Source organism: Phycodurus eques, chromosome 3 (assembly GCF_024500275.1).
Source record: "Phycodurus eques isolate BA_2022a chromosome 3, UOR_Pequ_1.1, whole genome shotgun sequence".
Taxonomy (NCBI): domain Eukaryota; kingdom Metazoa; phylum Chordata; class Actinopteri; order Syngnathiformes; family Syngnathidae; genus Phycodurus; species Phycodurus eques.
In genome coordinates, this window is record NC_084527.1 from 33187816 (window position 1) to 33214940 (window position 27125).

At 45.1% G+C, this 27125-nt stretch overlaps 1 protein-coding gene across 2 annotated transcripts in view; it reads left to right on the forward strand.

The window, feature by feature from the left end:
* The window catches only part of top3b (DNA topoisomerase III beta), a 95132-nt gene that overhangs the window by 53673 nt on the left and 14334 nt on the right, over positions 1-27125 (forward strand). For both annotated transcript variants that reach the window (XM_061673139.1, XM_061673140.1), the window contains 3 exons: positions 3422-3571; positions 10442-10542; positions 25160-25361. In XM_061673139.1, coding sequence (XP_061529123.1) covers positions 3422-3571; positions 10442-10542; positions 25160-25361 — 453 coding nt within the window. The remainder of the gene's footprint in view (positions 1-3421; positions 3572-10441; positions 10543-25159; positions 25362-27125) is intronic.

The window sequence follows — 27125 nt, forward strand, 5'->3', positions numbered from 1 at the left end:
AGCCGGTGGGGAGAATACTTCGAAGACCTCTTCAATTCCACTGACATGCCTTCCCATGAGGAAGCAGAGTCTGGGGTCTCTCAGGCGGGCTCTCGTATTTCTGGGGTTGAGTTCAACGAGGTGGTTGAAAAGCTCCTCGGTGGATGAATTCGCCCAGAGTTGCTAAAGGCTCTGGATATTGTGGGGCTGTCCTGGTTGACACGCCTCTGCAACAGCGCGTGGACACCGGGGACAGTGCCTCTGGATTGGAAGACTATGGTGGTGGCCTGATACGGGCTGTTCGGTCCCTGTACGACCAGTGTCAGAGTGTGGTCCGCATTACTGGCAGTAAGTCGGACTCGTTTCAGGTGAGGGTTGGACTAGGCCAAGGCTGCCCTTTGTCACCGATTCTGTTCATAACTTTTATGGACAGAATTTCTAGGCGCAGCTGCCACGTGGAGGGGTCCGGTTTGGTGGCAGTATTGCATCTCTGCTTTTTGCAGACGATGTGGTTTCAGTTGGCTTCATCAAGCCGTGATCACCAACTCTCACAGGAGCGGTTCGCAGCCGAGTGTGAATCGTGACTGAAAGAACAAGATCCCGGATACAAGCGGCCAAAATTAGTTTCCTACGCAGGGTGTCTGGGCTCTCCCTTAGAGAGAGCGTGAGAAGCTCGGTCATCCGGGAGGGGGCTCAGAGTAGAGTAGAGCCGCTGCTCCTCCGCATTAAGAGGAGCCAGATGAGGTGGCTCCGGCATCTGTTTAGGATGCCTCCTGAACGCCTCCCTGGTGAGGTGTTCTTGGCACTTCCCACCGGGAGGAGCCCCCGGGGAAGACCCAGGACACGTTGGAGAGACTATGTCTCTCTGCTTGCCTGGGAACTCCTCGGGTTCCCTCGGATGGGCTTGAGGAAGTGGCTGGGGAAAACGAAGTCTGGGCTTCGCTGCTAAAGCTACTGCCCCCACGACCCGACCTCGGATAAGCAGAAGAAAATGGATGGATGGATGGAAAGCAGAATAAAGCTCCTAGAATGCCACAGCCAGTCACATGACTTGAATCCAATCGAAAATCTATGGAAATAACTGACACTCAAGGTCCATAAAAGAAGCCCACAGAACCTTGTGTGGAGGACTGGGCCAAAATCACACCAGAGATATGCATGCGACTAGTTTCTCCATATAGGAGGCGTGTTGAAGCTGTCAGTACAAGAAAAAGCTTTTGTACAAAGTATTAAATACCAATTGCCGTGTTCAATACTTTTTCCCTGTGTCATTTCACGTTATTACACACAACTTAATTTCTGCGCTTATTTGTGTGTGTGTATATGTATATATATATATATATATATATATATATATATATAGAGAGAGAGAGAGAGAGAGAGAGAGAGAGAGAGAGAGAGAGAGAGAGAGAGAGAGAGAGAGAGAGAGAGAGAGAGAGAGAGAGAGAGAGAGAGAGAGACAGAGACACAGAGAGAGACAGAGACACAGAGAGAGACAGAGACACAGAGAGACACACACACACACACGGTGGCCGATTGGTTAGAGCGTCAGCCTCACAGTTCTGAGGACCCGGGTTTCAATCCCCGGCCCCGCCTGTGTGGATTTTGCATGTTCTCTCCGTGCCTGTGTGGCTTTTCTCCGGGCACTCCGGTTTCCTCCCACATCCCAAAAACATGCATTAATTGGAGACTCTAAATTGCCCGTAGGTGTGACTGTGAGTGCGAATGTTTGTTTGTATGTGCCCTGCGATTGGCTGGCAACCAGTTCAGGGTGTACCCCGCCTCCTGCCCGATGATAGCTGGGATAGGCTCCAGCACACCCGCGACCCTAGTGAGGAGAAGCGGCTCAGAAGATGGATGGATGGATATATATATATATATATATATAGACAGAGAGAGAGAGAGATACACAGCGGGGACGGAAAGTATTCAGACCCCCTTAAATTTTTCACTCTATATTGCAGCCAGTTGCTAAAGTTATTTTTCTTTTTTAGTTCTCATTAATGTACACACAGCACCCCATATTGACAGAAAAAAAATTAATTGTTGCAATTTTTGCAGATTTATTGAACTGAAATATCACACAGCTGCAAAACACCCCCACAGGATGATGCTGCCACCACTATACTTCACTGTTGGGACTGTAGTGGACAGGTGATGAGCAGTGCCTGGTTTTCTTCCCACATACTGCTTTTAATTAAGGCCAAAAAGTTCTATCTTGCTCACATATGACCAGAGAATCTTATTTCTCACCATCTTGGAATCCTTCAGGTGTTTTTTAGCAAACTCCATGCGGGCTTTCATGTGTCTTGCACTGATGAGAGGCTTCTGTCGGGCCACTCTGCCCTAAAGCCCCGACTGGTGATGGGCTGCGGTGATGGTTTACTTTCTAGAACTTTCTCCCATCTCCCGACTGCACCTGTGGAACTCAGCCACAGTGATCTTTGGGTTCTTCTTTACCTCGCTCACCAAGGCTCTTCTCCCCCGTTTGCTCAGTTTGGCTCCAGCTCTCGGAAGGGTTCTGGTCGTCCCAAACGTCTTCCATTTCAGGATTATGGAGGCCACTGTGCTCTTAGGAACCTTAAATGCAGCAGACATTTTTTTGTAACCTTCGCCAGATCTGTGCCTTGCCACAATTCTGTTTCTGAGCTCTTCAGGCAGTTCCTTTGACCTCATGATTCTCATTTGCTCTCACATGCACTGTGAACTGTAAGGTCTTATATAGACGGGGGTGTGGCTTTCCTAATCAAGTCCAATCAGTATAATCAAACACAGCTGGACTCCAATGAAGGTGTTGAATCATCTCAAGGACGATCAGAAGAACAGCACCCAAGTTAAATGAGTGTCACAGCAAAGGGTCTGAATACTTGTGTGTGATATTTCAGTGTTTCTTTTTTAATAAATCTGCAAAAACATCAAAGACAGTAGAGTTCTTTGTCAACCGTGACAACTTCATGCAAGTTAACAATTCATGTTTGTAGATTTTTTTTGAGAGAGCTTTTGCAGAAGCATGGAACATAAGGCGATACTTCTTGAGAACAGCAAACTCAAGAGTGTTGTGTGTTTAGGGTGGCTTCAACCAACACCTCCAGTCTCGTCATATTGATGCGACTCTCGGTTGGCAGATTCCTGACTCCAATTGGCTCTTGTTGACGTAATTTCCCTCGAGTTGGGGTCGCCAACCTTTTTTGAAAGTTAGAGCTACTTCTTGAGTACTGATTATTTCAAAGGGCTACCAGTTTGATACACACTTCTGAAACATCAAATTTACTAAAGTGACCGTAAATTATAAGTTCAGTCATAATTATATCCCGTTGATACTGCACATAGGCCCATATTGATCATGATTTGAGATATGACATCAAAAAATAACAATTTCGTTGATTAAGTCGTTGGAAACTGCAACTGTGAAGGTCTTCATGCATGTGTGTCTCTTTCACAGATGCAGAGCTTGTACTCCCCACCATTCGCAGTGCTGTTGAAAAGCAACTCAATCTAATTGCACTTGGTAAGGCCCACTTCCAGGAAGTACTCCAGCATGCATTGGATATCTTCAAGAGGAAGTTTCACTATTTTGTGGACTCCATCTGTGGTAAGTTTGCAACATTTAAGTCCTTGGATTACTGTGACACAAGCTTGTTGAAGGGCTTATCTGCAAAAGTTGATCTTATTCACGCAATTTCATATAGACAGCAACAGCATGATGCTGTCACGCATATTTGTAGGCACCAATAAAAGTGAAACGTTGAATGCGCCGCAGTTGTTCAATTAAGAATTCAACCAGACCTCTACTGAATTTCAAATTATGGTTTCTGCATGCATATGGTCTGATTCTGTGTGGTCTGCATCAAAATATACAGCAGAGTGTGAATTCAATCTCCATTCCTGTATCACAATTAGTATAATAGTTTTTTCCGACATGTCAATTACACTGAAAATCCAAACTTCGTGCTTTCTTGTTTGAGACTTACTGTATGGCAGTGTTCCCCCGTTTTTCGTGGTGCCTTGCCATGAATAGCGAAAAATCATCATGAATTGAAGCTTCCCCAAAAGGTTTACAATTGCTTATAGATGCCACAAGATGGTGGCAAAGCACTGCTTTTGGCGAAATGAAGCTCCTCAACTCATCTCAACATAGTTCCTTGACACCGGGATGCCACAAAAAGTTGTACTTCAGCACCATCTTGTCTTTTGCTTTGCCCTGGAGCACAAAAACAGCACGAAAAAGTAAATAGGTGACTTAGGATAGGTTAAAAAAATAAAATAAAATCAGTGAATAGGCAAATTCCCCCCAAAGATTTTGTTTTTTTTAAATTGGAAAAAAGAAAAAATCGGTGAATAGGTGAATCCGCAGGTGGCCAACGAGTATGTGGGGTCCACTGTACTCCCCCTTGAAACCATGGCCAAAGATTGCCATATTGGCAATAAACCACATTTGTTAACCTTTGTAATCTATAATGTCAGCATTTCAGTTAGACGAAAAGCAGCGATATTTAATATTTTCCATCAGATTCAAACATTTTACCATTGATGTTCTATTTTTGATAGTTTAAAAAATAGATTGATGTATGATGATTTCATAGCAGTTTGTGTGTGTAGATTTTTGTCACAAATGTGTCTGAACGTTGTGAATTTGAAGAGGGCACTAATGTTAAGTGGCGATATAGCAACTTTAGCCTAATTAGTGCAACAATTCAACTCTTATGAAAATACAAAACCGTTAGTCTTTTTACTCAAGCAACATTTTGGATAAATTGTACATGTCACCCCTCCTTGAGCCGTAACCTTGTCGTGGTGGAGGGGTTTGTGTGTGCCAATGATCCTAGGAGCTAAGTTGTCTGGGGCTTTGTGCCCCTGGCAGGGTCACCCATGGCAAAACAGTTCCTTGGTGAGGGATGAGACAAAGTACGGCTCAAAGACCCCTTATAAAAAAATTAAAAATATTGAATCTCGTTTTCCTTTGTCACCGGGGCCCCCCTTTGGAGCCAGGCCTGCACCCACGGGACTCGGCCAGGCACAACCCGAAAGGGTAACGTGGGTCCCCCTGCCCATGGGCTCACCACCTGTATGAGGGGCCATAGGGGTCGGGTGCAGTGCGAGCTGGGCGGTGGCCGAAGGCAGGGACGTTGGTGATCCGATCCCCGGCTAAAGAAGCTGGTTCTTTGGATGTGGAATGTCACCTCTCGGCCGGGGAAGGAGCCTGAGCTGGTGTGCGAGGTTGAGAAGTTCCAACTAGATACGGGGACGAGGGGGGTGGGGGTCGCCGTTGCTGACGTTGTAGACTGTTTCGTACTCCTTGAATGCTGGCAGCTTGATCCATTCCACACATCCACCATCGACACAGATGTACTTTCTGAATATTACTTTGCGGCGGACTAATATGTGCGCGCATCGCCTGAGGTTCCACCTGTTTGTTCGGGACCTGCTTTGTTTGGATAAGTCACAGGAGTTGACGAGACCAAAAAATACACTTCCGCCGCTTTTGCTGTGAAGAAGTAACGATACTTTTACTCCGTTACAATGATCTAAATGGCGCTGGGTACTTTTAGTGATCAATTATTGCTCATTTACCAACTATTTCGTGCGCGAGACTTCGACTTCCGCATTGGCCGCTGTTTGCGTCAGTCCAATTTAAGCGCTGGCGACGTTTAAGTCTAGTTCACCAATCAAACGACACAAGAAAGTCACATGACCTCACACGACGTCTTCCACTGGGTTTCCCGGGCATAGGTATTAAAACTAGATAAGTCAGCTCGGCTGATTGTCGTGCCGACGTGGCGGCCATGTTGGGAAGGTCGTCATTACCATTCAGGCAACTGCGTGCTACTCGTGATTACATTTAGACAAACAAAAGCAACAGCTTTCATGTATTGTAGTATTCGTTTGGTACTTTCTGCCCAAACATGGATATTTCAGCTCACTTCTAACCCGAGTGCTGTAAATTGCAGATAATGTAGTTTTGATTGTGCATACACACACACACACACACACAGCAATATCACAATTTCCACATTCACATTTTATTTTTTAATTCTTTGTTTATTAATGTTCATGCTGTGGTTAAAAAAATCTGAAGTTACTATTTACTCAGTACTTTGAGTAATTATTTCACTGTGTACTTTTTATTCTTCAGTAATTTTTTGGAGGACTACTTTTTACCTTTACTTGAGTCACATTATTGTCAAGTAACAGTACTCTTACTTGAGTACAATGTTTGGCTACTCTACCCACCTCTGGAGCGGACATCCTCTATTGTGACTCTTACGTTTAAGCAACATATTTGCTCATCAGATCAGCCAGTGTCGTATTTGTTACACTGGTCTTTTGTATTTTCGCGGTGAGGTGCTGTGGGTCGTGGCCCTGGTTGTGGTCCCAGTGGACCCGCGAAGCACACGTAACATCAGCGACAAGAGTTGATCCGCTAAGATCTCTTAATTAAGAAACACAGCTACAAGTATCTAATTAGTTTACAGATGATAATGATAAATTTATTAAGCGACGGAGCGATGTTAAGGATTATGCCACAACACAAAATTAACTAAGTTCAAATTCAGAAATGGACAATAAAAACAGAAAAATGTTGTACTTAATATTTTCCTGGAGGTTGCATTTGGGATTAGCCTTTGAAGTTGGTAATCGTGAAAAATGAAGTAAAACAGATTTTAGTCAATTATTTTACAGAATGAGTGTGCTTAAAGAGGAGGATGCTATTCATGTGGCACAGCTTGAAGCAGGCATCAGGTGTAGGTGGAGATGGGCCTGGCTCGAGTTGGAGGTGAAAAAAAAAAGCAAAGAAATGTGGCAAATTTAATTTCAATCTTAAATTTGTACATCAACAGCGGTGTAAATAAGTTTTTTCTGTGTGAAGAATTATTTTCTTTTTTTGCCTTATTGTACTCTTCAGAGTCTTCCAGATTGTTGAATTTTTGTTAAAATGGAAAAAACTCACTGCGGGAGGCCGGGAGACCCTACACAATGTTTTTTTTGTTGGTTTTTTTGGTCACCTTTTTCATGCCTTTGGTGTTTATATGTCTGCTTTTTGGAGTCCTTGGAGGGTATGCTGGAGAGCTCCATCGTTCTGCTGCAGGACTTCAATGCTCACGTGGGCAATAACAGTGAGACCTGGAAGGGCGTGCTTGGGAGGAACGGACCCCGTGATCAGAACCCGAGTGGTGTTCTGTTATTGGACTTTAATGCTCATCATGGATTGTCCATAACGAACACCATGTTCAAGCATAAGGGTGTCTACATGTGCACTCGGCACCAGGACACCCTAGGCCGCAGTTCGATGATCGACTTTGTGGTCGGACTTGCGGCGGCATGTCTTGGAGACACTGGTGAAGAGAGGGGCGGCGCTGTCAACTGATCACCACCTGGTGGTGAGTTAGCTCCGATGGTGGGCGAAGATGCCGGTCCGACTTGGCAGACCCAAACGTATTGTGAGGGTCTGCTGGGAACGTCTGGCAGAATCCCGTCAGAAGGAGTTTCAACTCCCATCTCCGGCAGAACTTCACCCGCGTTCCAGGTGAGGTGGGGGACATTGAGTCTGAGTGGACCATGTTCCGCGCCTCCATTGCTGAGGCGGTCGACCGGAACTGTGGCCGTAAGGTAGTCGGTGCCTGTCGTGGCGGCAACCCCCGTACCCATTGGTAGACACCATCGGTGAGGGATGTCGTCAAGCTGAAGAAGGAGTCCTATCGGGCCTTTTTGGCCTGTGGGACTCCTGAGGCAGCTGATGGGTACCGGCTGGCCAAGTGGATTGCAGCTTTGGTGGTCACTGAGGCAAAACTCGAGCGTGGGAGGAGTTAGGTGAGGACTTCCTGACGGCTTTGAGGAAGTTTTAAAGGTCTACCATCCGGGGTCTCAGAAAGGGGAAGCAGTGCACCATCAACACTGTGTATAGTGGGGATGGGCGCTGCTGACTTTGACTTGCAACGTTGTGAGTAGGTGGGGAGAATACTTCGAAGACCTCCTCAATTCCACCGACACGCCTTCCCATGAGGAAGCAGAGTCTGTGGCGTCTAAGTTGGGCTCTCCTATATCTGGGTTTGAGGTCACTGAAGTGGTTTAAAAACTCCTTGGTGGCAAGGCCCCGGGGGTGGATGAGATCCGGCCAGAGTTCCTAAAAACTCTTGTGGGGCTGTCTTGGTTGACACGCCTCTGCAACATCGCGTGGACATCGGGGGCAGTGCCTCTGGATTGGTAAACTGGGGTGGTGGTCCCCCTTTTTAAGAAGGGGAACCAGAGTTTGTGTTCCATCTGCAGGGAGATCACACTCCTCAGCCTCCCAGGTCTATTCAGCGGTGCTGGAGAGGAGGGTCCGTCGGGAAGTCGAATCTCTGATTCAGGAGGAGCAGTGTGGTTTTCGTCTTGGCCGTGGAACAGTGGACCAACTCTACACCCTCAGTAGGTTCCTCGAGGGTGCATGGGAGTTTGCCCAACCAGTCTACAAGTGTTTTGTGGACTTGGAGAAGGCGTTAGACCGTGTCCCTCGACACGACTCCTGCGGGGGGTGCTTCGGGAGTATGGGGTACTGAACCCACTGATACTGTTCGGTCTTTGTACGACCGGTGTCAGAGTTTTGTTCGCATTGCTGGCAGTAAGTCGGATTTGTTTCCAGTGAGGGTTGGACTCCGCCAAGGCTGCCCTTTGTCACCGATTCTGTTCGTAACTTTCATGGACAGAATCTTTAGGTGCAGCGCAGGCGTAAATGGGTTCTGTTTTGCTGGCCTCAGTATTGCATCTCTGCTTTTTGCAGACGATGTGATTCTGTTGGCTTCATCAAGTTGAGATCTCCAACTCTCACTAGAGCGGTTCGCAACAGTGTGTGAAGCGGTTGGGATGGAAATCAGCACCTCCAAATCTGAGACCATGGTCCTCAGTCAGAAAAGAGAAGAGTGCCCTCTCTGTGTCGGGGATGAGATCCTGCCCCAAGTGAAGGAGTTCAAGTATGTTGGTGTCTTGTTCACGAGTGAGGGAAGAATGGAAAGGATCGGTGCAGCATCTGCAGTGATGAGGACTTTGTATCTGTCCCATTGGGAAGTTGAATCTCAGATTCAGGAGGAGTACTGTGGTTTTCGTACTGCCGATGGAACCAGTGGACCGGCTCTACACTCTTGGCAGGGTCCTCGAGGGTGCATGGGAGTTCGCCCAACCAGTCTACATGTGTTTTGTGGACTTGGAGAAGACGTTCGATCGTGTCCCTCAGGAAGTCATGTGGGGGTTGCTTCGGGAGTATGGGGTCCCGAATCCCCTGATACGGACGGTTTGCTCCCTCTACGACCAGTGTCAGAGTTTGGTCCGCATTGCTGGCAGTAAGTCAGATTCGTTTCTGTTGAGGGTTGGACTTCGCCAAGGCTGCCCTTTGTCACCAATTCTGTTCATAACTTTTATGGACAGGATTTCTAGGTGCAGCCGAGGCATAGATGGGGTCCGGTTTGGTGGCCTCAGTATTGCATCTCTGCTTTTTGCAGATGACGTGGTTCTGTTGGCTTCATCAAGCCGTGATCTCCAACTCTCACTGGAGTAGTCCACAGCCGAGTGTGAAGCGAGTGGAATGAAAATCAGCACCTCAAAATCTGAGACCATGGTACTCAGTCGGAAAAGGGTGGAGTGCCCTCTCCAGGTCGGGGATGAGATCCTGCCCCAGCTGGAGGAGTTCAAGTATCTTTGGGTCTTGTTCACGAGTGAGAGAAGAATGGAACGGGAGATTGACAGGTGGATTGGTGCTGCGTCTACAGTGATGCGCATTTTATATCGGTCCATTGTGGTGAAGAAGGACCTAAGCCGAAACACGAAGCTCTAAATTTACCGGTCTATCTATGTTCCTACCCTCACCAATGGTCACGACCTGTGGGTCGGGATCCCCCCGGAAGAGCCGATTGCGGTGTCTGGGGAGAGGGAAGTCTGGGCTTACTTACCTATTCAAGCTACTGCCCTAGCTACTTCATGTCATAGTAGCTTTAATGCATCATACTTTTTACTTGTGTATTTATGTTAAGAAGAAACTGTACTTTTACTCTGCTACAATGATCTACATGCCGCTCGTTACTTTTATTCATCAATTATTAAACAATTGGAGGGCCACGTAGGACATGTCACACGATGCAAGAAAAATGAAAAAAACTCTGACACCCCACACTTTCCGCATCGTGGTTGTGAGGCGTCCTAGCCGCCAGATCGGCAATTGTGGATGATGTCACACTACACATGGCAATTTCTCTTGGTCTGGCACTCATAATCAAACGATCGGCCATGACAGCTTACGTTTGTTTGTGACGTCTCTGTCGCAGCCAAATCTGGCTACAATCATTTACTCTGAGCTCGGCATTACTCAAGTAATTAATTTGAGGACTACTTTTTACTTTTACTTGAGTCATATTATTCTAAAGTAGCAGTACTCTGACTTGATTACAATATTTGGCTCCTCGACCCACCTCTGCCTCCTGCTCTGCATTTGCAGGTATGGATGAATTGATGGAAGTCTCTTTTTCACCAATTGCTGATGCAGGCAAGCCCATGTCTCGCTGTGGCAAGTGCCGTCGGTTCATGAAATTCATCCAGGTAAGCACAACCATACTGCACATACAGCGGCTGAAATAAGTATTTAACACATCATCATTTTTCTCACTAAATATACTTCCAAAGGTGTATTTTAACTTGAAAATGTCACCAGTTGTTGGGAACAAGCTAAGTAATCCATACATACAGTGGGTACGGAAAGTATTCAGACCCCCTTAAAATTTTTACTCTTTGTTATATTGCAGCCATTTGCTAAAATCTTTTTTTTTTTTTTTCCCCCTCATGAATGGACACACAGCACCCCATATTGACAGCAAAAACTGAATTGTTGATATTTTTGCTTATTTATTAAAAAAGAAAAACTGAAATATCACACAGCCATAAGTATTCAGACCCTTTGCTCAGTATTTAGTAAAAGCACCATTTTGAGCTTGAGTTTTTCACACCTGGATTTGGGGATCCTCTGCCATTCCTCCTTGCAGATCCTCTCCAGTTCTGTCAGGTTGGATGGTGAACGTCGGTGGACAGCCATTTTCAGGTCTCTCCAGAGATTTAAGTCAGGGTTTAAGTCAGGGCTCTGGCTGGGCCATTTAAGAACAGTCACGAAGTTGTTCTGAATCCATCCTTCGTTATTTTAGCTGTGTGCTTCAGGGCTCTTTATACACGCGCGGGCGGTGACCAGAGATGAATTTGTTTAATTATGTCCGCGTCATAATACGTGCAGCAAAATGTTTTGCCATGTGCGCGTTAAGTGACACAGAGGGGCCGCACGGGCCAATGCATTGGTCACGTGATGCAATGTGGGCGTTGTCGGCCGAGGCCTTTAGGGTCGTTGTCTTGTTGGAAGGTGAACCTTTGGCCCAGTCTGAGGTCCCGAGCCCTCGGGAGAAGGTTTTCGTTCACGATATCCCTGTACTTGGCCGCATTCATCTTTCCTTCGATTCCAACCAGTGGTCCTGTCCCTGCAGCCGAAAAACACCACCAAAGCATGATGCTGGAACCAGCATGCTTCACTGTTGGGACTGTATTGGACAGGTGATGAGCAGTGCCTGGTTTCTCCACACATACCACTTGGAATTAAGGCCAAAAAGTTCTATCTTGGTCTCATCAGACCAGAGAATCTTATTTCTCAACATCTTTGAGTCCTTCAGATGTTTTTTTTAAGCAAACTCCATGTGGGCTTTCATGTGTCTTGCACTGAGGAGAGGCTTCCGTCGGGCCACTCTGCCATAAAGCCCACTGGTGGAGGGCTGCAGTGATGGTTGACTTTCTAGAACCTTCTCCCATCTCCCAACTGTATCTCTGGAGCTCAGCCACAGTGATCTTTGGGTTCTTCTTTACCTCGCTCACCAAGGCTCTTCTCCCACCGATTGCTCAGTTTGGCCAGACGGCCAGCTCTAGGAATGGTTCTGGTCATCCCAAACGTCTTCCATTTAACTCATTCCCTGCCAATGCCATCCAAAGATGTCATTAAGAATCCATCTATTCCCTGCCAATGTCATCTAAAGACGTCAATGGCGTTTTTTTAACAGGGATGGGTGGGGGAGGGTCCTGTGCAATTTGTGTCATCGACAATGAGGAATGGCACCCTGTTGAGGACAACAATTCCTTGAGGTGAACGTCCCTTCCTCAAATTGAAGAAGAAGAGGAAGAAGAAGGAGGAGGTCGGCCGGCGGGGTGCAACGGACAATGACAAGAAACAAACATTAATGGCGAAAAAGAGTGAAGACAAAATGAAAAAACATCTTAAAAAAAAAAAAAAAAAGAAAGCTTTCAGTGCTGGAGATTCAATGCGCCAAGGCAAGAAAAATATTCCTGCGATCGACAGGAATGACGATATTGATTATGCAGGGAATAAAGAATGACGCTCCGAGCCGATCGCTGTGTTGCAAAGCGATTGCGCAAAATGCCGGCTCATACATATGACGAGATGCTCTTGGCCACTTGCTGACAGATCGTCTGCCGACCAGGATTTGAATAAATGGGATCCGGAATCATCAGATACTGAACTCCATTTTGGATAGCCAGACGAGCTTCCTCCGACGAAGATCAACGAAGGCGAAGACTAAGGTAACTCGTTTGCAGCTCGTGTTGGCTACATTTAGCGAGCAAACACGCTCCTTCAATCCTTGTTTCACAAAAACATAATTTTGTCCCACTAGTTCACATTACAATGCAACATATGTTGCCAGGACTGATTGGAATTTTCTATTTCGTCCATCTTGCAGGAATTCAACACCCGCGAGTCGAGCGTCTTTTAGGATTGCGACGAAGAAAAGTAATGTTTTTGTTTTTGTTTTTTAACCCTTGCAGAACAGGTCATCAATAAAAACTATTCTCTAGTAATCGTATGTATTTTGTAAAACCTACAGGTAATGCATATAGCAGATGTTCGACTCCCATTCCAGTACGCAGTGCAGACAAAAAAGGTAATTGAAAGCTTTTTTTTTTTCTCCACGTCCCACGACAGCAATTTCAACAATGTAATTTTATAGTAATAGTTATATTTCTAAACTGCACAGGTTGTGCTTCGAGCAGACGTAGTGACTGGTTTCAAGGAGAATGACAACTACACAAGATCCCATTCACTGCCAAAAGAAGAATAAAATCTAGGTGTGGATAAATCTTTGCTAGATTTTATCCGCAAGGTAATAAAAACCTGGACTATTGAGCAAACGGTAGAGGAGGACATCCATCCATCCATCCATTTTCTGAGCCGCTTCTCCTCACTAGGGTCGTTGGCGTGCTGCTGTCATCGGGCAGGAGGCGGGGTACACCCTGAACTGGTTGCCAGCCAATCGCAGGGCACATAGAAACAAACAACCATTCGCACTCACAGTCATGCCTACGGGCAATTTAGAGTCTCCAATTAATGCATGTTTTTGGGATGTGGGAGGAAACCCACGCAGGCACGGGGAGAACATGCAAAGTCTACACAGGCGGGGCCGGGGATTGAACCCGGGTCCTCAGAACTGTGAGGCTGACGCTCTAACCAGTCGGCCGCCTAGAGGAGGACAATATGGAGGGAGACCCATTTGTACATAGTTATACTTGTAAATAAAAAACAAATTCTGTCAAAAGTACTTTCTCAGTGTTGTTTTATGTTCAGATGTTTGAGATTTTCACACAATATTGGGGTCAAAGTCATTGTTCTGCTTGATGTTTCTGCTTTCACAAAAAGTGTTTTTTTTCTTCCAGAAACAGATTTGGCTGAAAGTAGCCTATATTTGACTGCTGATTACCAAAGAACGGGATAAGCTTTTTTAACAAACTTTGTTTCTGATGAAAGAAGAGAGTCTGATCTTTCTTTTGGTGGTTTTGGTGTGTACATCGTCATAGTACATAATATTCTGTGGGGATTGAAAAATAAGTGGAATTGCTCGAAAATGCCTGGCAATCTTGGGGTTCCCTGCTCAGGAAACGGCTGGCAGTGAATAAGTTAAGGATTATAGAGGCCGCTGTGCTCTTCGGAACCTTTAGTGCAGCAGAATTTGTTTTGTAACCTTGGCCAGATCCGTGCCTTGCCACAATTCTCTTCAGGCAGCACTCATCAATGAAAATGAAAAAGTTTTCTAACACTCACACACTCCGGTTATTTACATCATTGCTGTCACATGCTGTACATCATTGCTGTCCTAGTTATCAAATTGCGTCAAACTATTAAGCTACTAAGTACATTTGAAAAAGGCTACGCAAGAACAAAGGACTATCCCTCCATCCATCCGTCCATCCATCCACCTGCCGCTTATCCGAGGTCGGGTCGCGGAGGCAGTAGCTCTAGCAGGGACGCCCAGACTTCCCTCTCCCCAGCCACTTCATCCAGCTCTTCTGGGGGGATCCCGAGGCCAGCTGGGAGACATCGTCTCTCCAGCGTTTCCTGGGTCGTCACCGGAGTCTCCTCCCGGTGAGACATGCCTGGAAAACCTCACCAGCGAGGTGTCCGGGAGGCATCCGAATCAGATGCTCCAGCCACCTCATCTGGCTCCTGTCAATGTGGAGGAGCAGCAGCTCTACTCTGAGCTCCTCCCGGATGACCGAGCTTCTCACCCGATCTCTAAGGGAGAGCCCGGACATCCCTGTGGAGGAAACTGCTTTCGAATAGGTGCATAGGCACAAACAACAGTCAGGACCCGTCCCCCCACCCGAAGGCGCAGGGAGGCTGCCCTCTCGTCCACCGGGGTGAACCCCAACGTACAGGCGCCGAGCCGGGGATCAATAAGTATACCCACACCTGCTCTGCGCCTCTCACCGTGGGCAGAGTGGAAGAGAGTCCAACCCCTCTCAAGAGGACTGGTACCAGAGCCCCGTGTGTGGAAGGTAGTCCGACTATATCTATTCAGAACTTCTCGACCTCACACACCAGCTCGGGCTCCTTCCCTGCCAGAGAGGTGACATTCCACGTCCCTAGAGCCAGCTTCTGTAGCCTGTAGCCGGGGATCGGATCGCCAAGGTCCCTGCCTCACACTGCACCCGACTCCTATGGCCCCTCCCACAGGTGGTGAGCCCATGGGAAGGGGGACCAACGTTACCCTTTCGGGCTGTGCCCGGCCGACCCCCGTAGGGGTCTTTTCGCCGTGCTTTGTCTGGTCCCTCAATTAGGACCTGTTTGCCATGGGTGACCCTACTAGGGACGTGAAGCCCCAGACAACTTAGCTCCTAGGATCATTGGGACACACAAACCCCTCCACCACGATAAGGTGACGGCTTCCAGGAGGGGACAAAGGACTATTGCTGTATTAAAATTCACGTAACTATAGAATATTATAATAAAAGAGTATATCGATTATATTTTGTCTTTTTGCCATAACACTATTAAGGACATACATATTCACAGTAAGTGTAAAATAGACATTTAAATTAGCTTCTAATATAATAGTGTAGCGTACATTGGTTTTGGATAAAAAAATTATTTTGGAAAAGAATCAGTCGGTTTAGTTCGACGTCCGTTTAACGTTACAGTCAAATTATCTTTGTCTCGTAAAGGCCACCACATCTCTTTTTATATTTGTAAATTTTATGAAAAGTGACAAAAGGTTGCTCCATGAAAATAAAAATAGTTCTCGACTCCAGCGGTTTTACTGTTTCACTCAAACACACAAAAACGACACAGGAAGTGGGATTTTATGCAAAACTACAGAGAAATGATGAAGAGGGATTTTGCTACAAGACAAGGTACAGAACTCGGATGGAAGCGTGGAATGAGGATGCGCAGTGAGCAATGCTTAGAGCTGGGAGTTTCTGTGATCTTTAATATAACCCAAATATGCACCAATCTGTACTTAGTACACAGCACGTTGTACTCACGTTGCGTAGAACGCAATTTCGACAGGCTGGTCGATCTTCCCAGTGGTTGGGCAAGAGCGCCGAAAAGGGTGGTTTGAAGGAGAAGGAAAAAGGTGGTGGGGGGGTATTCAAGTGCATGGGGGCCGGAGCGCTGGGGTGGCGTGGTTCGACACCTGCTCAGAGCAAACTTATGCTGCAAATTTCTGTCGGATCCTTCTCAGTGGCGCTGCACCCATGCACAAAAGTGTGGTAGTGGGGAGCGGGCAGAGTGATTCTGCCATCCGCGATCGTCGGTGCGGCAAGGGAGGTTAGGCCGGGCCTAGCCCGTCTCGGAGCACCTCCCGCACCTCGTGAGGAGAGGTGCGCTTCCTGGTTGGCAGCCAGCTTCTTCGGCAAGCAGGAGAAACGAGCGAAAACAAAGGGGACTCGGGCCTTTTATGCCCAGGAGAACGGGGCTGGCTCGAAGCAGGAAGACAAGACCGCGCCTCTTGGTATGGAATTTCATCCTAGGATTTTTTGGTGGTTTTAAAACCAGTGGAATAAAAGATTAATGAATTCCCAGCTTTTGCATTGTCACACGCACACACAAACCCTAGTTAATCTATGCAATGAGTGTTTCAACCTTATGTGGTGGCTAAGAGCACTTAATATTTTGATGTAACATTTGTGTTGTGTGAGGTAAAACATCTCATCTGATTCAGTTGACAAACAGATTTGACAGCAGACCTGTGGAAAACAATCATCAGTGACATTGGTATCCTGGTATACACTTGGACATTCGTGCAGGGTTCATAAAATAGTCTGTGTCCCAGCTGATAAGGGGACCAGGCCTCCTGTAGATGGTCTTGTGTAAACAGGGTCATGAGGCAGGAATGCAGAACTATCAGTGGTTGGGGGTTGCTGGTGCCAACTGTGAATCACGCGTGTCTGCTACAATAGTCACCTAGTAGTTTACCATAAAAAGCTAAAAACATACAATGACTTTATATGAGATCAGCACATACAACAACTCCTCTCCAACTATCAGCACTCATCAAATTATCTTGTAGCCTACACCTAACTAACTAAAGAAGAGACAGCGAGTCACTCACAAGATTTGTTTGTCTTACGTGACCCAATCATTTTTATCCGGGCTTTAATAAACTCATGTCCCAAATAATTTCCCAAACTCATTTTTAACTGCACATGCGCACATTTGCACATGAAACTACTCAACAAACAATACATGAAATGATACACCGATCATAGGCATTGCTTCTGCAGTAGTTAGTCTTTTACGGAATATGGATTGGAGGGGCGCCCCGCCACGCCAATCTTTTTTTTCTCTCTCAGCTTTGTGCATGTCAGAGGCTGACACGGGAGTAGATGTTGATGTTCACTCCCGCTCCCTCCCACTCCCAGAGGTTGATCCCACTCCCTCCTAATGTTTAAAAAATAAAATAAAAATCCCTCTCACTCCCACAGAGAGGGCTCCCAATCCCGAGTGTTTTTTGTTTTTTGTTTTTTTAATCCCGCCCAATCCCACTCTTACATTGATAGATCCCAATCCCGAATGAGCAATGTTTAGCTCCATGCTCAGGGGAAATGTTCAAATATCGATTTGATTAACGTTCAAATAAAAGGTAACTGCATCATGTTTGTCACTCCGATCAGGGTTTCCACTCCCATCAATAATTCGGTGCCACTTGCGCCTGAATTTATAGTGGCTTCAGCCATCATCGACTGACTGTGAGATGCCCGGTCATCTCTATTCAGTGTCAAGTACCCAAAAAGCCGAGTGAAAGACATGTAAAAAAAAAAAAAAAAAGAAAAGAAAAAAAAAAAACAGGATGTTAGTTACAGTCATATTTTATATACATATTTTGAGCACATAGAACAAAACAAATATATTGCCAATACTGAATTAATAGGTGATTTGAATGTGCTTAGTTAAAAAAAACACACTCTTAGTGGGAATTGAAGGGTTTCTTGCACTGTGAGAAAAATATTTTGTAAAAGTGATGTTTATACGGGCAACACCAGCATGATGGGTCACTCTTATTTGTAGGCACGAAGTGAAAAGAAAACTAATGCTTATCATTCCCCAAATAAATGTCATTCAATATCCATAATATTATTCCTTGATGTAACAATTGCGATGAGCATGTTTTGTTCTTAAAAGTACTGAAATAAAAAATAAAAATGTTGCATTCACATTGAAACAGAGTCATTCATAGTTTTTATCATCTTCATTCATAATGAGATCAACCCAAAAAACAAATACATTTGAGTTTTTTTTCCTTGTGCGTACAGTATTATCATATGACTCAACTTTTGAGTGTTCCATGTTGTAAATGGGTTAGTCAATCACAATTTATCGAAAACATTAACAATAATACAGGATATCATAAAATAATCACAAACATGCATAAAATAGAAATGCATTACACACCCATCCATGCATCCATTTTCTGTACCGCTTATCCTCACGAGATTGTGGACGTGCTGGAGCCTTTCCCAGCTAACTTTGTGCGAGAGGCGGGCGACACCCTGAACTGATCGCCAGCCAATCACAGGCCACATATATATATATATATATATATATATATAAACAACCATTCGCACTCACATTCACACCTACGGGCAATTTAGAGTCGCCAATTAACCTACCATGTTTTTGGGATATGGGAGGAAACCGGGGTACCCGGAGAAAACACACGCAGGCTTGAACCCGGGTCCTCAGAACTGTGAGGCGTAGTGCTAATCAGTCATCCAACCGTGCCGCCGCATTTGAACCATACTACCTTAATTATTCATACCCTGGTCAAGTTTTTATTTACAGTGAATTTTTATTGGTTTTTAGTAGGCTTTACACGAGCGGGATTTTTGGGGCCGATCAGCAAGTTTAAAAAAAACAAACGATCACCGATCTCATCACAAGATGGAGTAATGTGTCCATTTACATGACTTGTTCTTTTATTGTATATACTTGTGTACTGTATACTGAGTATTGTATCCATCCATTTTCTGTACCGTTTATCCTCACTAGGGTTACGGGCGTGCTGGAGCCCATCCCATCTGAAAATTATTCTCTAGCATTTTGACAAAAGTGAAAAATGCAGCCCTATGGGGGGCACAAGTCAGTGCAAACTGTTGGCTGGTCCCAAGCCCGGATAAATGCAGAGGGTTGCGTCAGGAAGGGCACCCATCTTAAAACTTTGCCAAACAAATATGAGCGTTCATCCAAAGAATTCCATACCGGATCGATCGTGGCCCGGGTTAACAACGTCCGCCACCAGCATCGTTGACCTACAAGGTGCCGGTGGAGATTCAGCTACTGTGGGTCGAAGTCAAAGAAGAAGAAGAGGTGGAAAGGGGGTTCTTCGGCATAAAGAGAAGAGAAAAGCACAGAGCCTAGAACTTAATGCGGAGACTTTGAATGTTGGGACTATGACAGGAAAATCTCGGGAGTTGGTTGACATGATGATTAGGAGAAAGGTTGCTATATTTTATGTCCAGGAGACCAGGTGGAAAGGCAGTAAGGCTAGAAGTTTAGGGGCAGGGTTTAAATTATTTTACCATGGTGTAGAGGGGAAGAGAAATTGAGTCGGGGTTATTTTAAAAGAAGATTTGGATAAGAATGTCTTGGAGGTGAAAAGAGTATCAGATCGAGTAATGAGGTTGAAACTTGAAATTGAGGGTGTTATGTGTAATGTGATTACTGGCTATGCTCCACAGGTAGGATGTGACCTCGAAGTGAAAGAGAAATTCTGGAAGGAGCTAGACGAAGTAGTTCTGAGCATCCCAGACAGAGAGAGAGTCGTAATTAGTGCAGATTGTAATGGACATGTTGGTGAAGGAAATAAGGGTGATGAAGAAGTGATGGGTAAGTACGGCATCCAGGAAAGGAACTTGGAGGGACAGATGGTGGTAGACTTTGCAACAAGGATGCAAATGGCTGGAGTGAACACTTTTTTTCCCAGAAGAGGCACGAACATAGGGTGACCTACAAGAGCGGAGGTAGAAGTACGCAGGTGGATTACATCTTGTGCAGACGATGTAATCTGAAGGAGTTTACCAACTGTAAGGTAGTGGGCGGGGAGAGTGTGGCTAGACAGCATAGGATGGTGGTGTGTAAAATGACTCTGGTGGTGGGGAGGAAGATTAGGAAGACAAAGGCAGAGCAGAGAGCCATGTGGTGGAAGCTGAGACAGGACGAGTGTTGTGCATCTTTTCGGGAAGAGGTGAGACAGGCTCTCGGTAGACAGGAGGAGCTTCCAGAAGACTGGACCACAGCAGCCAAGGTGATCAGAGAGGCAGGCAGGAGAGTACTTGGTGTATCTTCTGGCAGGAAAGGAGAGAAGGAGACTTGGTGGTGGAACCACACAGTACAGGAAATCATACAAGGAAAAAGGTTAGCTAAGAAGAAGTGGGACACTGAGAGGACCGAGGAGAGGCGAAAGGAAGACATTGGGCAAAGGTAGAGGTGGCAAAGGCCAAACAAGAGGCATATGATGACATGTATGGCAGGTTGGACACTAAAGAAGGAGAAAAGGATCTATACAGGCTGGCCAGACAGAGGGATAGAGAAGGGAAGGATGTGCAACAGGTTAGGGTGATTAAGGATAGAGATGGAAATATGTTGACTGGTGCTAGTAGTGTGCTAGCTAGATGGAAAGAATACTTCGAGGAGTTGATGAAGGAGAAAAATGAGAGAGAACGGAGAGTAGAAGAGGCAAGTGTGGTGGACCAGGAAGTGGCAATGATTAGTAAGGGGGAAGTTAGAAAGGCATTAAAGAGGATGAAAATTGGAAAGGCAGTTGGTCCTGATGACATTCCTTTGGAGGTATGGAAGCATCTAGGAGAGGTGGCTGTGGAGTTTTTGACCAGCTTGTTCAACAGAATTTTAGTGTGTGAGAAAATGCCTGAGGAATGGAGGAAAAGTATGCTGGTGCCCATTTTTAATAACAAGGGTGATGTGAAGAGCTGTGTGAACTATAGAGGAATAAAGTTGATAAGCCACACAATGAAGTTATGGGAAAGAGTAGTGGAGGCTAGACTCAGGACAGAAGTGAGAATTTGCGAGCAACAGTATGGTTTCATGCCAAGAAGGAGTACCACAGATACATTATTTGCCTTGAGGATGTTGTTGGAAAATTGTACAGAGAAGGTCAGAAGGAGCTACATTGTGTGTTTGTAGATCTAGAGAAAGCCTATGACAGAGTACCCAGAGAGGAACTGTGGTACTGCATGCAGAAGTCTGGAGTGGCAGAGAAGTATGTTCGAATAATACAGGACATGTACGAGGGCAGCAGAACAGCGGTGAGGTGTGCTGTAGGTGTGACAGAAGTATTTAAGGTGGAGGTCGGACTGCATCAGGGATCAGCCCTGAGCCCCTTCGTGTTTGCAGTGGTGATGGATAGGCTGACAGATGAGGTTAGACTGGAGTCCCTGTGGACCATAATGTTTGCAGATGACATTGTGATCTGCAGTGAAAGCAGGGAGCAGCTGGAGGAACAGTTAGAAAGATGGAGGCATGCACTGGAAAGAAGAGGAATGAAGATTAGCCCAAGTAAGACAGAATATATGTGCATGAATGAGAAGGGTGGTGGGGGAAGAGTGAGGCTCCAGGGAGAAGAGATAGCAAGGGTGGAGGACTTTAAATACTTGGGGTCAACCGTCCAGAGCAATGGTGAGTGTGGTCAGGAAGTGAAGAAACGGGTCCAAGCAGGTTGGAACAGGTGGAGGAAGGTGTCAGGTGTGTTTTGTGACAGAAGAGTCTCTGCTAGGATGAAGGGCAAAGTTTATAAAACAGTGGTGAGGCCAGCCATGATGTTAGAGACAGTGGCACTGAAGAGACAACAGGAAGCAGAGCTGGAGGTGGCGGAAATGAAGATGTTGAGGTTCGCTCTCGGAGTGACCAGGTTGGATCAAATTAGAAATGAGATCATCAGAGGGACAGCCAAGGTTCGATGTTTTGGAGACAAAGTTAGAGAGAGCAGACTTCAATGGTTTGGACACGTCCAGAGGAGAGATAGTGAGTCTATTGGTAGAAGGATGATGAGGATGGAGCTGCCAGGCAAGAGAGCTAGAGGAAGACCAAAGAGAAGGTTGATGGATGTCGTGAGGGAAGACATGATGGCAGTTGGTGTTCGAGAGGAGGATGCAGGAGATATCCTTTTCCATGTCAGCCTGACGCGCTGTGGCGACCTCTAACGGGACACGCCGAAAGGAAAAGAAGAAGTCGTCAAACACAACACACAAAACACAACAAAGTAAACAAAAAAATCAGCGTTTTTTTTAAGGGTGAAAAAGTATGAAAAAGTGATTCCACCCGCCCATTAAAACAAACTTAACTTTGGTTTATCATACCTGAGTTCAATTCCTCGAGTTACACCCAGCCCTGATACTGCCACACCTGTTCACAATCAAGCAATCACTTGAATAGGACCGACCTGCCTGACAAAGTAAAGTAGACCAAAAGCTTGAGATCATGCCGAGATGTGAAGAAATTCAGGAACAAATGAGAAAGAAAGTAATTGAGATCAGTGTGAAAAAGGTTATAAAGTGATTTCTAAAGCTTTGGGACTCCAGTGAACCACTGTTATCTACAATGGTGAAAAGATAGAACAGTGGTGAACCTTCCCAGGAGTGGCCGGGCGACCAAAATTACCCCAAGAGCGCACCGACGACTCATCCAAGAGGTCACAAAAGACCCCACAACAACATCCAAAGAACTGCAGGCATCACTTGCCTCAGTTAAGATCAGTCTTCACGACTGCACCATAAGAAAAAGACTGGGCAAAAATGGCCTGCATGGCAGAGTTCCAAGACGAAAACCACTGCTGAGCAAAAAGAACATGAGAGCTCGTCTTAATTTTACCAGAAGACATCTTGATGATCCCCAAGACTTTATGGAAAATACTCTGTGGTCTGACGAGACAAAAATTCTCCTTTTCGGAAGGCGTGTGTCCCATAACATCTGGCGTAAAAGTAACAGCGCATTTCAGAAAAAGAGCATCATACCAAGAGTGAAATATTGTGGTGGTACTGTAATGGCCGGGGGCTGTTTTGCTATTTCAGGACCTGGAAGACTTACTGTGATAAATGGAACCATGAATTCTGCTGTCTACCAAAAATTCTTGAAGGAGAATATCTGGCCATCTGTTCCTGACCTCAAGCTGAAACGAACTTTGGTTTTCCAGCAGGACAATGATCCAAAACACACCAGCAAGTCCACCTCTGAATGGCTGAAGAAAAACAAAATGAAGACTTTGGAGTGGCCTCGTCAAAGTTCTGACCAGAATCATATTGAGAGGCTGTGGCATGACCTTAAAAAGGTGGTTCATGCCCAAAAACCCTCCCATGTACCTGAATAACATCAATTCTGCAAAGAAGAGTGGTCCAAAATTCCTCCACAGCGCTGTAAGAGACTCATTGCAAGTTATCGCAAATGCTTGATTGCACTTGTTACTGGTAAGGGTGGCGCAACCAGTTATTAGGTTTCGCGGGGAATCACTTTTTTTTTTTTTTTTTTAAATGGGAAACATTTAAGTGTGACTAACATGCAAAAAAAAAAAAAGAAATCGGGAAGGGGCAAACACCTTTTCACACCACTGTAGCAGCCCCACTAAATACTGTTGATGTGATGTCACTTCGTGTTTGTACATGTTAATTAAAACTGTGCCTGATACGACACTGTCACTGAAGAGTTCACTCAGGATTTAGAAAACTAGTGATGACATGATGCTGTAACAGCTGAATATTTGACAGGTTTCTTAGCAATGTCTGTGTATTAATTGTAACTTAATTACATAAATGCATACGATTTAACAGACCCCAATTTAACAATTATTTTAAATTGTGTGCAACCACCCCGAAAATGTGGTTCCAATAAGGTCACTCTAAAAGTAACGTAATTTCTCGTGTATAACCCACATTCCCCCCCCCCAAAAAAAAATGTCAAAAGTCAATAGTGCGCATTACACAAAGGTATAGAAGAAAATGAAAAAGACTATCACATTTTATAAATGTATGCGTTTCTGGGTGTTGTTAATAAATGGAGCCCATGTAGTGAAATCCCTAAATTCCTTGCAATTTTACGTTGTAGAACATTGTCCTTAAACTGTTTGACAATTTTCTCACACACTTGTTCACAAGGAGGTGAACCTCGCCCCATCTTTGCTTGTGAATGACTGAGCAATTCAGGGAAGCTCCTTTTCTACCCAATCATGGCACCCACCTGTTCCCAATTAGCCTGCTCACGTGTGGGATGTTCCTAATAGGTGTTTGATGAGCATTCCTCAACTTTCTCAGTCTTTTTTGCCACATGTCCCAGCTTTTTTGGAACACGTTGCAGCCATAAAATTCTAAGTTAATGATTATTTGCTAAAAACAAGAAAGTTTATCAGTTTGAACATTAAATATCTTGTCTTTGTAGTGTATTCAATGAAATAGAGGTTGAACATGATTTGCAAATCATTGTGTTTTCATTTGTTTAACACAATGTCCCAACTTCATTGGAATTGGGGTTGTACAAATATGATCATAAGTTTACATACCCAGGCAGATTTTTTTTTAATTATTATTTTTATTATTATATATTTTTATAGATATATTTTAATATGACTGATGATTGAACAACAACCATCATTAATTTCTTTATGGTTATGTTTTGTTTAATGATAATGTTTTTTTGAAATGTTTGACAGTTTAATTTGAATCCCATTAAAATAAAATTAAATGTGTTTCAGCTGGTGCTTCATGTTTTCTTAAGAATTGTACACATCTGACAAATTCTGCCTGGGCAAGCAAACATATGAGCACAACTGTGTGGTTTCTCATTTACTAAATGAAAGTAGGGCTGTGAATTTCAAAATATGAGCAAGTAAAAAAAAAAAAAAAGAGAGTATTTTGTGTTCAAATAAAGTGCTTAACTTCAGAATAATTCTTAGAAAAAACTAACAAACTACAGATAATACTTCGTTTTGATCATATGGGTAGCAGCAAAGTCATGCTTTGTAAAAATGCATTATACATAGGTAGAAAGGTTTTCCAGAATTTGTAACTCAACTTTGGGTGTGCGCATTATACATGGGTGCGCATTATTCACGAGAAATTGCAGTATGTTTCTGTTTAAAAGTATCTGTTGTATGATTTCTTTAGCCAGCCAGACTCTCCAAACTTCTTCATTTTAGAATATTTGCTGGAGTGTTGTTTCTATCATTATTCCTAAAGTCTCGTCACAAGACTTTAGGAATAATATAATTCTTAGAGTTCTTATGGTGTCACCACTCGACTCTAGTAAGACCAATTTACTGAGTAAATTTTATTTCACTGCATTTGGTCTCCTGTGATATAAAATATTGTCACATTACGCATCCTAACGTGCTTGCAGGCTAAACCCAGTCGACTCCACTGCTCCCACTGTGATGAGACATATAGTCTACCCCAGAATGGAGCCATCAAGCTGTACAAGGAGCTTCGCTGTCCACTGGATGACTTTGAGCTAGTGCTGTGGACCTCTGGCACCCGAGGCAAAAGTTACCCCCTGTGCCCGTACTGCTTTAGCAATCCACCTTTCCGAGACATGAAAAAAAGTAAGAATACTATATTATTGTACTTGAACTATTGAGTGACTGAGATTTAAGTTTTTTCTTTTCTAAAAGTAGTATCTTTATATGGGTCGAACACTCAACACATGGACTTGCATATCCTACACTCATATGTGTGGTTATTTATGACAAGACAAATATTAGTTTCAATTTCATATTGGTTGGTTGATTGGAGAGGAATGCCTCCAAGCCTTTATTCGTTTGTTTTTCATTTTGTCTGGAAAGTAACTGTTTGTTTACTGAAGGGTCATTCACCTCACTAGACACAAAAAACAAACATAAGTGACACCACTTATAAACCTTTGGTGTCCTGTGATATAAACAAACCATTAGTTTGCAAAACATTCACTTGCCTGACACACATTGCCTACTCATCAAATTTGAGAATTTTCACAGAAACCATAGAGAACCCCACCCTGTGAACATTTTGTCCCGGAAAGTAATGTAATTTTGGGGTTAAAGTACCAGATTGTATCACAAAATGCATTAACTTCTGTGAGGAGTGAGGACATGATCATTCCATCCAGGCCTTTGTTGTTTCCCCAACATAAACCCTGGCTCACCGATGATCTCAATCAGAACAAGATAGACTTTCCATCTGATGGATGTTCCATCAGGCGGCACAGTGGCCGACTGGTAAGAGCGTCAGCCTCACAGTTCTGAGGACCCGGGTTCAATCCCCGGCCCCGACTGTGTGGAGTTTGCATGTTCTCCCCGTGCCTGCGTGGGTTTTCTCCGGGCACTCCGGTTTCCTCCCAAATCCCAAAAACATGCATAAAGTGGAGACTCTAAATTGCCCGTAGGTGTGCATGTGTGTGCGAATGGTTGTCTGTTTGTATGTGCCCTGCGATTGGCTGGCAACCAGTTCAGGGTGTACCCCGCCTCCTGCCCGATGACAGCTGGGATAGGCTCCAGCACGCCCGCGACCCTAGTGAGGAGAAGCGGCTCAGAAAATGGATGGATGTTCCATCAACTGTCTCTGGGACATGGTTGTTATAGTAAACGAAACTAACGAAATAACTCAATCTAAAATGAAAAAAAACCCAAAAACATTTGAGTTAATGAAATAAAATAAAAATGAAAATCCATCCATCCATCCATTTTCTACCGCTTATCCGGGTCGGGTCGCGGGTGCAGTAGCTTTAGCAGGGACGCCCAGACTTTCCTCTCCCCAGCCACTTCATCCAGCTCTTCCAGGCCAGCCGAAGGACGTAGTCTCTCCAGCGTGTCCTGGGTCGTCCCCGGGGTCTCCTCCCGGTGGGATCTGCCCGGAACACCTCACCAGGGAGGCGTCCGGGAGGCATCCGAATCAGATGCCCAAGCCACCTCATCTGGCTCCTCTCAATGCGGAGGAGCAGCGGCTCTACTCTGAGATCCTCCCGGATGACCGAGCTTCTCACCCTATCTCTAAGGGAGAGCCCGGACACCCTGCGGAGGAAACTCATTTCGGCCGCTTGTATCCGGGATCTCGTTCTTTCGGTCACGACCCACAGCTCGTGACCATAGGTGAGGGTAGGAACGAAGATCGACCGGTAAATTGAGAGCTTCGCCTTTCGGCTTAGCTCCTTCTTTACCACAACGGACCGATACAAAGTCCTGCATCACTGCAGACGCTGCACCGATCCGTCTGTCGATCTCCCGTTCCATTATTCCCTCACTCGTGAACAAGACCCCAAGATACTTGAACTCCTCCACTTGGGGCAGGATCTCATCCCCGACCCGGAGAGGGCATGCCACCCTTTTCCGACT